General features: G+C 46.3%; 1 protein-coding gene across 1 annotated transcript; it reads right to left on the bottom strand.

Annotated features, from left to right (window-relative positions):
- Positions 1-1,663: 1,663 nt before the first annotated feature.
- Positions 1,664-6,575, bottom strand: SRSF4 (serine/arginine-rich splicing factor 4; the record flags this gene model as incomplete). Its single annotated transcript, XM_010015694.1, has 5 exons — positions 1,664-2,441; positions 2,605-2,688; positions 3,524-3,738; positions 5,458-5,570; positions 6,433-6,575. Coding segments are annotated over 5 exons (1,333 nt in total), but the record flags the coding sequence as incomplete, so codon positions are not given.
- Positions 6,576-11,834: the final 5,259 nt, after the last annotated feature.

The following is an 11,834-nucleotide window of genomic DNA, read 5'->3' as shown; positions in this document are numbered from 1 at the left end:
GTGCCTGCCGCACGAGTTCCTCTTTCCTTCCTCAGAGCTCATCTGCAAGTTGCATTTGCGCTGTGAGATGGGTATTCCAACCCTAAATCAGAAATACAACTTCGTTATAGTGGTTTATTATTGCTCTTGGGGCTGGAGCAGCTCTGCTCTGGAGCCAGGCTGAGAGCTGGGCTGGGGCAGCTGGAGAAGAGAAGGCTCCTGAAGGGGACACCTTAGAACAGCTCCAGTGCCTAAAGGGGCTCCAGGAAACCTGGAGAGGGGCTTTGGACAAGGGATGGAGGGACAGGACAAGGGGAATGGCTTGAACCTGCCAGAGGGGAGACTGAGATGAGCTCTGAGGCAGAAGCTCTTCCCTGTGAGGGTGCGGAGGCGCTGGCACAGGGTGCCCAGAGAAGCTGTGGCTGCCCCATCCCTGGCAGGGTTCAAGGGCAGGTTGGACACAGGGGCTTGGAGCAACCTGCTCTAGTAGAAGGTGTCCCTGCCTGTGGCAGGGGTTGGAGCTGGAGGAGCTCAAGGTCCTTTCCAACACAAACCATTCCATGATTCTATGACTCTGTGACTTCAGCCAACAGGCAGAGCCCATCTGGATGCTGCGAATTCAGAGAACAGGGTTTCTGTGCAGCAGCTCCCTTCCAGGAGAGGACCATGCATGAACTGAACCTTCAATCCATTCCTGGACATCCCTAAGCAACAATTCCCCCCTCATTTTGAGGGGACATTAAGACAAGTGCTGCTGCACAGTGCCCAGAGCAAGGACAGGTTTGTGCTATCAAAGTCTGCAATGTCCTTGTCCCACCTGGGTCAGACGAATGCCTTCCTTTATACAAAGTCATGGTTCATGACCGAAATCCCAAACACACAATCACGGACCATGAGATCAAATTAGAAGCACAAGTAATATTCAAGTGGTTTTCTAAAGCAAGAAGCCATTCTCTGTGAGGAGCTCTCCTGCAAATTCAAGCTTACACCAGCTGATATAAACCACCACCAATCACAACTTCATGTAAGCACCACCAAATGTCATCAAGCAAAAATAGTCTTTATTCAAATTTCATGGAAACAGGAATCACTGTACTTTGCAAGACGGGGAAAACGTAAAATAAAAAAATAATACAAAACAAGGATATTGCCACAATACGGAGCTCTACTTTTCCCTATGGATTTCTGCAAGTACCTCTTTTTTTCCCCACCCACCCCCCTTTTGACTGTGCTATTCACAACTTTAAGTCCAAAAAATAGGGAACAAAAGTAGTATGAAACTGAAGACTTAGCACTTCCACTAAATGGTGTACACCAAAGGGCATCAATTCAAGGGCAAAGACTGCTGAGGCCATCATACCTACCTATCAGTCAGCACTGCCACCCCATATACCCACCAAGGGGCAGTGCTCATTCCCTGCAAGGCTCTTCCTGGAAAACCAGGGCAATATGGGAGCTCTGGAAGAGCTGGATTTAAAGAGAAGCTCTCTCTAGGGTAGAAGATGAGCAGCCTTGCACCAGCGAGCACTGCAGGGAGGGAGCACTGCATGAACAATGAGACATTCCACCAGGGTTCTTGAAAATATACAGCATCGACGTGTTTTCTACTTCAATCACTTGCGCTACAACTACTACACATGTACAAAAGACTTCTCCAGCTGGTCCAAGTGTGGGAGCAGCAAGGTTAGGATGTGGAGCGAGACCTTGACTGTGATCGGGAGTGTGACCCAGAGGCAGACCTAGATCTAGACTTGGACCGGGACTTAGGCTTTGAAACAGATTTAGACCTGGAACGAGAATCTGATTTGACATTTAGTTTTGACTTGGAAATGGACCTAGACCTGGAGCGAGACACTGGACATGTGGCTGCATCCTCACCCCCACCTTTCGCCTCCTTTTTGTCAGGCTCTGGTTTTAGATGCTCCTTCTCTTTGGAGGCTGACCTGGACCGCTCGTGGCCGTCCTTCCTTTTCTTCTTGCTACTCGGTTTGCTGTCTCGCTTGCTGCGCCTCTTGCTTTTCTCACACTTGCTGCGGCTCCTGCTTCTACTCCTGCTGTTATCCCTGCTTCTCTTCCTATTTTTCCTTTTATCCTTACTGTGGCTCCTGCTCCTACTCTCATCCCTGCTCTTGCTCCTGCTTCTAGCCTTGCTGATGCTCTTCTCCCTGTCCTTGCTTCTACTCTTCTCCTTGCTCCTGCTCCTCATGCTCTCCCTCAGCTCTCCTCTGTCCTTACTCCTGCTCCTGCTCTTTTCCTTGCTGCAGCTCCTGCTCTTTGCTTTCTCATCGCTGTTATGGAGAGTGCTTTCAGATTTATCTTTACTTTTGTTTCGGGATTTCTCTGCACTCCTGCTGCGGCTCCTACTTTTATCCTCTTTACTTGGAGTCCTGCTTTTCTCTTTTTGGCCTCTGCTATGGCTCTTGCTTCGACTATGGCTCTTGCTTCTGGAACGGGACACAGACCTGAAAGCAACAGGGAGATGGGCTTTAGTGTGTCATGGACTTGACTGGCACTTAGTGTGCATAATATGGTAGGTGAAAGGCAAACAACATTCCTACTGCAGATTTAGGATGATGCTTCTCATCTACGTGGGTAGTCCTTGTTTCTACCAACACAAAGACATACCTGGATCTTGATCTGCTCTTGGAGCGACTGCTACTGGCACTGTGGCTCCTGCTCTTATGAGAGTGTCTGCTTCGCGAGCGAGACCTGGAACAAAATCAATCAGCTCAACATTAGCACATGCCCACAGAGAGCTGGTGATCCCCTGTGGGTAAAACCCCACAGCATTAAAGCATCTTTCAAGCAGCTGAATGGTGAGAACGCTACACAATAAGGTTACAAACCTAGAGCACCCTCCTCCCCACTGCCACGTCTGGAAGCGAGCAGGGTTGCTCATCTGGAAGAAAACATGCAACCTTAAGATAAGGAAGCACAACTCATTTTCCCAGAGTTTGAATCCAGTGAGATGCTAGGACAAGGCTCTGCCTTCAGGCTCTGCTTTCCTAAGCAAGCTGTTCTGTGAACAGAAGTTTGCCTGAGTTTTCTTGCAACAAGTTCTACCCTGGAACGGAAAGGGGGGAATACTTGGGGTTGTGTGCTGCAGCAGTTCTCTGCATCATACAACAATCACCTAACCTCTAAGTAACAGGGAATGGCTGGGGGGTTCGAGTTGAGAAAGAACTGTTAGTCCTGGTGCTTACAGCAGAACACGATGCTCAGAGCCTAAGTGTTAAAAGCACCTTCTGTCTCATCCTGTGTGCACAGCTCCACCTGCCACACAGCCTTCTCCTGCCAGACAGCAAGGACCATGGGCTTGATGGAGCTGGGGAGGAAGAGCAGCACGCTGTAGCCAGCAGATACATTCACCAAGGGAGACACCGCTGAGCAGAAGCCTCCTGTGCCTTCGTTACTTAGAGGTAACTAATATGCTCTCAAAATCTTCATTTATGGAGAACTCTGAACACTTCCGAGGTGTTCTAGGACCTGCTGTATATTCACGTCACTGCACCTAGATTCAGCCTGAGCTACATTAGACACATACCTTGAATGGCTTCGGCTCCTGGAGTAAGAGCGGCGCCGTCTCGATCCAGGTCTGTCTTCCACTAATCTAATCTTTCTGCCATTTACTTCTGTCCCGTCCAGCTTTTCAAGGGCTCTTTTCATGTCAGAATAGGATTTGAACTCAATCACACCTTCATTTTTCCTTCCTTTGTGTGCATCTGCATATGTCACTTCCCCTGCCTGACGCATATAATCCTAGAGGAAGAGGACAGAATAACCATTGCCTCAAATCCAGAGTCAGGCTTCCAGGCTGACCCTGTTCATTCCTGCAACGAGGTTCACTTGGCCTCTTCTGTTTACAGCAATGGCAGCAAAAGAGTTTAACCAAACAGCATTTGCAGTGCCAACACCAAGGATTCTGAGCAAGCCAAATAAGACACTCCGCTTTTGGGAGTGTGTGTGTGATTAGAACCAAGGTGGCTAATTTGGAGCCAAATAGTAATTTAAGGTCTTCCATCTCGAGTCTTGTATCAAATAAGCTCTTGACCATGATCAATTTCAAATTAAAAAGTGATTAAGGATATCAAATGCTTGCTCTCTAAACTCATGTTTTCAAAGGTAACTTGGGAGAGGTGATAAAGGTTGAATAGGAAGAGGCAAGAAGACTACAGGCAAGCGGACTTCCCTTTGTCCTCCACTTCGGTAACATCTCATTCTGCCGGAAGAACCCTCCAGGAAATAAAAGCTCAGTTCATTTTCCCACTTCATGCTTCCTGACTTCCCTGTTTCACTCACTAAACACCTCTGTTTAGCAGGGAGGGCCATCCTGCCCTGCTTTGAGCAAGCCCTCAGCCAGCGCAGACTTCGGCTGCGATGGCATCAGGGCACAGAGCTCCAGCTGAGTCTGTTTCCGACCCAGCTACTCCCAGCTGAAGTCCACTGAAATGAAAGCTATTCAAACCCCAAAGCAGTGCATCCAGAAGAGGATTAATCATGCCATGCTCTACTTACAATTTTTAATACCAGAAGCAAAGACAAGCTACTGATGGTGTGAAGCATTAACAACAAAAGACATTTGAAGAGTCTCAGTACATACCTGAACTAGTGTTACATATTCAATTACAGACCAGTTTCTACTACGTCAAAGTTAGTTTAGAACAAGTTTTACACATCCTTAAAAGAGAACCATAAAAGAAAGCGTTCCTGTAAGAACAAGTGCTTTTAACCATTGCTGCTGTGTTTGATAAGGAAATAACTATGCTAAGTTTCATAAGGACAAAATACCTTTTTGCACCTACTATTGGAACTCTGCTCCCTCAATCCATGATGTAGATAAGTCAGTACTTCACCTCCAGCGTACTCAGAGGTCCTGTGGCCTATACAGTGTTACCCGACACTGCTGATAATCCCTTTCCACTTCTTTGGACTTAAGAAAATACTAGCTTTTGGCAGAGGCTTTGCCCGATTGCTCCTTCTGGAAGCATCCTTTCCCTGGAACACTCTTTACATGGTGTGGAAATTCTTAACAGAGGCTGTGCAAGAACGATGCTATCATTCCCAAACAGTTCTAGTTGACAAGGCAAATCCAAAGTGACAAGGACAAACTCCTCCATCTCTACTGAGTCCTACTGCTGGCCATGATTAAAGTCTGTTTTGACAAGGCTTAAAGATAAAACCCATCTGTACGTGATGCTGGTTTGTGGTAAGGAAAAGAGTTATTCTCCCACTGTCCAGACATTAAGTCTGTAGGTGCAAGTCCTGATGTTGCATTAATGATTTCACAAATGCAAATATACTTCCATATTGACTTAAGGTGTGTAATGCATCTAAAATTTACTTGTATGTGTGCGAGCACAGACTATCAAGTTGGAGTAAAGAACATGGGTGTATACATTTTCCTTGTTGAAACAGACACTAACTTTTTTACCCTTTGTGCTCTTTACTAGCGAGAGGGTAAAGAAAGGGGCCCCATACCTTAAGGTCTTGCCAACTGCAGCGGCTTGACAAATTTTCCACAATCAATCTGTATTCTGTACGGGTGGGAGGACCGTACTTATCTCTTCCGCTTCTTCTATAACCATATCCACCTTTAGGAGGTGACAAGCAGACAGCAGTACTTCAGCTGGGGCAATGGAGCGCTCGCTCTACATCCGCACAAAGACTTTTCTGCCCCGCACGGTTGTGAAGACATTAGAGCTCCCCCCCTCCCTGCCCCAAGTCTAAATTCCATCCCCCTTGTAGCAAACATTACGTAGACCCAAAGCATTAAGAAGAGTTTACTATTAAAACAAGGCACATCATTAGAGTTATGCTATGAGGAACATGCAATTAAGTTTAAAGTTAATGTTTAAAACAGTTGGAAAGAAGCAACCGAATCAAGCCAGTTTACTCAGGTTACTTACATTGCTTAAAGGCTTTCTGAATATCTGACATGAATAAAGCTTTTCAGGCACCTATTTCAGATTAATCTCATCTGTCTCTAACCCTTGGGATCCTCACCACCCAGGTCTAATGGGAAAAGGTTGCGGTCGTCAAAGGGCCACAAAGGTCAAAGAGCCACTCATGGAAAGGTAACCCAAGGCCAGCAAATGGAACGGGCAGTCATCTTAGCCTCAAAGGACTCTTTCAATTAAAACATTGAGGTCTTTGTTAAACTATGTTAAACATCACAGTGCAAATAAACCATTCAAATAGTTAAAACGAAATGATAATAATAAAAAAAAGGTACGAGAAACTGTTTTATTAAGTTATCCATTAAAATCATTTAATACAACAAACAAGTTAATAAATATTGCGATCGACAGTTACATTTACAGTTACAGAACACTAGTCACAACTTGATAGCATTTTCTTTTAAAATTACTTTAAAAAAAAAAAGAAAATGAAAAAAAATAAAAAGAATGTTTTATTTAAAAGAAGTCACGGATACAAATGCATGTTAGTGCTTACTGCGTCCAGAACCGTAACTGCTGTCACGCCGCGGGCCTCGGGCATGCTCCACGATCACTCTCTCCCCACAGAGATCTTTACCATTGAGCTCATAAACAGCATCATCTGCATCCCGGAGATCATCAAACTCAACAAAGCCATACCTAGAGAGGAGGAGAGGAAAAGAATCACTCCCAGAACTGACCTTGAGGTACCTGCACTCAAGAACATCCCACTGCGGGTTTCTGCAGAGCCCCAAGAGCATCCCTCTCTTTGTGCTGTCCTTCAGGTGAGCATTGGTTGTAAGCTCCTGAAGGCTACTTCAGCATTCGATGGACATCACAGTCTCCACATTCCATGGATTAGGATTTATCCTGATCTTTGAAAAGCCCTAGGTTCATTCCCGATTCTATTAGGCAGTTACCTTAATTCCTGCTCATCAAATGGAATTATTTGTTCATCTTCACAAACAGGAAGTGGTCTGTACACCCCGCATGAAAGGTCCAGCAAGAAAGGAACATACAAAGGCAGGTCAGGAAAAGAGGTTTTGTTTTAATCATCTTCTTCTTGACTTTGGACAGGACTGATGGTTTAGAGAAGTAAAGCAATGTGCTCATGCAACAGGCCAGATCTCCCACCAGCCGATACTACTTGCAGCTTCCAATGTACTGTTGCCAAAGTGGTTTATGCCTGCTTTATTTCCAATATCCTAGCATCTCAGAGAGCACGGAGAGTCCAAACCATGTTAAGGGACTTAAATCCAGCAACATGAATGAGGAACAAGTTCCTTGGGCAAAAGAACAGTCCACCTGCAGCCAAGAGGCCTTGAAGGGCAGTGCAGCTCCAGAGAAGAATAGACAAAGTTTTGTGTTTGAGCCTTGCTCAGGATTTGGAAGCCACAGTCAAGTGCAAGAGGAAGGATACAAACTGAACAGAAGAGTTAATGCTTCATTTCAATACTCAAATGAACATTTTGGCATCAGTTTCCTTTGCCAAAACCAAACACAAGACAGAGAGAAAGGCTTGCAGAGCACTGCCTGCCTGGGAAGTTAATGCCAGTTTGATCTTCAGAGGTGCTACAGACATCAAGGCCAAAGTCAGGCTGCTGCAAGGGCCTGATCCCTGCTGGCTAGAGACCCTACAAGACCAAACATAGGTTTTAAAGTTACTTCCCCGGTGCTAAAGGACAAGCTGGTGACTTGCTTATGGCTGCAGAACAAATTCACAGCAGCACCCAAGCAAAACTCAAGGCTGCTGATTTCTAACCTGAAAGAATTAAACACCTATTTAAACCCCAGCATTGTGTAATGCCGTTATCCCGATGGATCAGAGGAAGAGGACAGAAAGCAGAGTGCTGTTTATTGGGAGTTCAGAGTCTACCTGCAGCTGAAATCCTTTCTCCTCCAGTCAGACTGGATCCCAGAGTCCCCCAAGCAACAGCCAAGGATGCTGCAGCCCCATCACAGCCTCTTTTCAGCTGCTGCAGGCAAACACATCATCCTGAACTCGGGTCTTGGCAAGCCACAGGAGGGAGCTTTGGTGAGTGCTGGTGTTTTAAATAACACAGAACAACCCCCAGCCTCCTCTTTTAGGTCACTCCATTTGTAAGCTTTCTCACTGTCTCCCCCAACCATAGCCTTACCAACGTTGCTGTGTTAACAGGTATTAACAAAACACTTCAGATGCCTCTCAACACCTCAAATAAATGGCTGCTTTCACATGCAAGCACTGTAGCTTCATGGAAAGAAAGAATGATTGATTTATAACAACTGAAACAATCACAGTCGTTATAAAACCATTCCAATTGCAACTTTCTTCCCTTTCATTCCAAAAATAGGGCAAGCGAGCACAAAGGTTTAAATGAGATCTCACCTGAACAGCAATTGCAAGACAATAAAGGCACAGATATTTGAAGCTGGAATACTGGGGGAATAGCTAAGTGTGATCAGAGCACAACATGGAACTTGGACTTCCCAGAGGTTGCTTGTTGATCACCCCGAAGTATGGCACCCCCAGCAATGCCTCACTGCCCAGCACCAGTGATCTGGCACCAAATTCCATTGGGAATTTGCTCCCAAGATGGTCCTACCTCAACAGGACTGTGCCTGGCAAAACTGTGATGGGAAGTGTTAACATTTTTCCTCTCTTCCCTCATTCCAAAAGGGAATGCTTACCACTTACTCTTGTAGCTTTTTTCACCTGGTGATACAGAATCATGGAATCAACTGGGTGGGAAAAGACTTTTAGGATCATCAAGTCCAACCGTTCCCCAGCACTGTGCCAAGGCCACCACTAACCCCTGGCACTGAGGCCTCGTCTACCCGGGGTGTGAACACTCACAGGGATGGTGACTCCAGCCCTGCCCTGGGCAGCCTGTTCCAATGCCTGAGCACCCTCTGGGCAAGGAATTGTTCCTCAGCTCCAGCTAAACCTGCCTGGGGCAGCTTGAGGCCGCTTCCTCTTGTCCCATCCCTTGTTCCTTGGGAGCAGAGACCATCCCCCTCCTGGCTCCATCCTCCTGTCAGGCAGTTGCAGAGAGCGATAAGGTCCCCCCTGAGCCTTCTCCTCTCCACACTAAACCCCCAGGTCCCTCAGCCCTTCCTCATCACACTTGTGCTCCAGGCCCTGCACCAGCTCTGGTACCCTTCTCTGGACCTGCTCCAGCATTAAACATGCAAGATGCAAGTAGCCCTGGAATAAGATCTTACTCTGATTAAAAGGGAAAAAGCAGAAGTTACAAGAAGAAACTTCTAATTTGCTTTAAGACAAACAAGCTTATACAAACCTTGAGATGGCTGCATTCAAAGAATACTAAAAGTCACTCCCCACATCACTCATACATGGAAGCAATACTGACCCTCCTGTTAAATATGTATAATATTGCACTGTATGATCTAAAACCACGAATCAAAAGCCTTCAGAAGCAGTTTTACACCACAGAAAGCCACAACTGCTGACACAGCCTTAACTACAGCAATCTGAACCTGCTGTTAGATGACAGCAGTACAAGTGAATCTGCTTTTAAATGTCTACTATTACTACTTCATATGTGGCTTAAAACGGCCTTCTAAAAATGCCAATGCAATTTACTTCAGGTAATGCAAAGCTACACCATTTTCTGTTCATGTCCCAAACAAGGGAAAAGCTACAGGAGCTTGTCTTCATCCCAAACAATCCCAACAGACTGAACCTCCTAAAAGGTGGGATTTGGGGGGGGGGGGGTGTAAATTTGAAGTGAAAGGAAAAAATGTGATTTTCTAAAACTGCTCAATACCTGAAATCAAAGGCAGACCCTCATCTTTTTCCTCCCTCACCTGCATCACTCTTGAGTCCCACTGGATGATCCCAGCTGGGTCCTCCTCTCCATACCAGCTCACAACCCACCTCTACAGCATTCCCCAGGTGCCAGTCTTTTTCCCCCCGCTGCTCATGAATGGCTGGTGCTGAGATGTGGTGGGGCCCAAACACACAAATTCCACACTCCAAGAAGGACCTTGAAGCTGCTGTCAGACAACACAGCCAGAAATCCATGAAGTTTCCATGGGTGGCAACCCACCTGAGCTCAACCTGCAGCTCCAGGGTAGATCAGGAGGCTCCCAACAAAGAGGGATCCCCTCAATTCCCACCCTGCTCTCCTTGCAACTAATCGAGTTGATGGGTTGGCAGCTTTCCGAATTCCCTAGTACACAACTGCTGCATATGGACAGATGCTCCCAAAGCGTGCTCACTGCACCTCCAACATTCCCCCTTGTCTTATCACTACAGTCCCTGACGAAGAGTGACTCTCCAGCATCCTTGTAGATCTCCTTCAGATACTGGAAGGCTGCTTTCATTCCACTGGAATTAAACCCCAATTCATTAGCAGGTCACCTGAGCATCATCTGGGCACACTGGGTATCATTACATTGTGAAACTGAGTTGATTTTGGTTTCATATCAGCTGCTCTAATTGAAGTTAATGGCATTAAATACTTTGGTGAGGAGAGCACAAGGAAATCAACCCAACAGTAGCCTGATGAAAGCACTTCAGAGTATAAAGCTACAAAAGGAATTAAATCTTTGATTTAATCCTACAAATACAGACTGAGCTCTAACTCACAGCTGAAGCAATGTGCCACAGAAGCAGCAAGGAGCAGGTGAACAACTCAACTACATTGAGTCTCCTTCTGTTGCCTGCAACTTTTGAACTCTGTCTCCCCCAAGTGAAGTCACCAAACTGACTCTAGATCTGGCATAAAAGTGTTATCACCCACAGAACTCCTGGATTTTAGATACAGATGGGCTGTGCTCTCCTCCCCTCTGTATCTGGTACCATTCAGACTTAAGATGTCACGAGTTTGGGCTGCTCAAGCATGACTCCTGCACCCACAGCACTTCCCTGCAGGTGACTTCTAAACACCAAGCTGGGATCCTTGGGCTGGCCCTTGATAGATATTTGTCAATAAAAGCAAGAAAAGACGTCCATTAGCCATGTCAGTCATAACTCAGCAGTTCTACATCTGGTAGGAAAGTCTGGTTGGTTGGTTTTGGGGTTTTTACCCTATTGAAAGGTTATTCAGCAGCAGGAAAACTAACCCCCCGAAAAACCACTTTCAAGGATACACAGTGGGACTGAAAACCAATGCACTCAGTTATTCCAGTTATGGGCAATCTTCAGTGCAGCCTGAAGCTGTTGGTTAAAACACTGACACATGCACACTCATTTGTTTTAATAATGGACTTTATTCACCTTATAAACCTGTTGTAAGTCCACCTACCAATACAATCAGTAGTAAAATTTCATGAGTCTTTTTTATGCTCAAGGACTAACTTTTATGAGAAATTCCTCTTTTTATCTTCTAAACTGAAATTAATACCTGGCTCTCTTGGCTAATAATAATAACCCATATCCCACTCCTCCTTCCTGAGCAACACTTCAAGCTGGGTTTCTTGTCAAAAGTAAAGACTCCAACACTCAGGAGGCTTAAAGCATTGGGAGAAAAAAGGCTACCCAAAGGAGGAATTTGTTTTCTCTTGGAAAATCCACACTTGTCTGTCCTGGGCAAGTCCTGGGGAGCAGGATCCAGACCCTCTAGAGGCAGCCAGGGCCGAGCTGCTGGAACAGCACAGGGGTGAGAACACGTAGGGATCTGGGGGGGCTGGACACCATCATGGGATGATGCCACCACATGTGCACCACCCCTAGGTGCAAATAGGTGTGGGTCCAAGAGTGCATTGCTGCTTGTGAAGGGGGGTTCTGCCCACCCAAAAGGGTTGTTGTGGGTGCTCACCCCGGGGTGTAGAGCAGCCTGGGGAGCATAGGGGAACCCCTCAGGTCCACCCCCTCCCTACAAAGGGGACCAAGACATGGGTGACCTCCTCCCCCAGTACCTGCAGCAGGGACTCCAGCATCTTGCCCTCCTCCCCTTCCCGTTGCTATGGTAA

The sequence above is a fragment of the Nestor notabilis genome, unplaced genomic scaffold (genome assembly GCF_000696875.1).
Source record: "Nestor notabilis isolate BGI_N333 unplaced genomic scaffold, ASM69687v1 scaffold27925, whole genome shotgun sequence".
Taxonomy (NCBI): Eukaryota; Metazoa; Chordata; class Aves; order Psittaciformes; family Psittacidae; genus Nestor; species Nestor notabilis.
The sequence above is the reverse complement of the archived record's forward strand: the minus strand, read 5'-3'. Positions and strand labels throughout refer to the sequence as shown.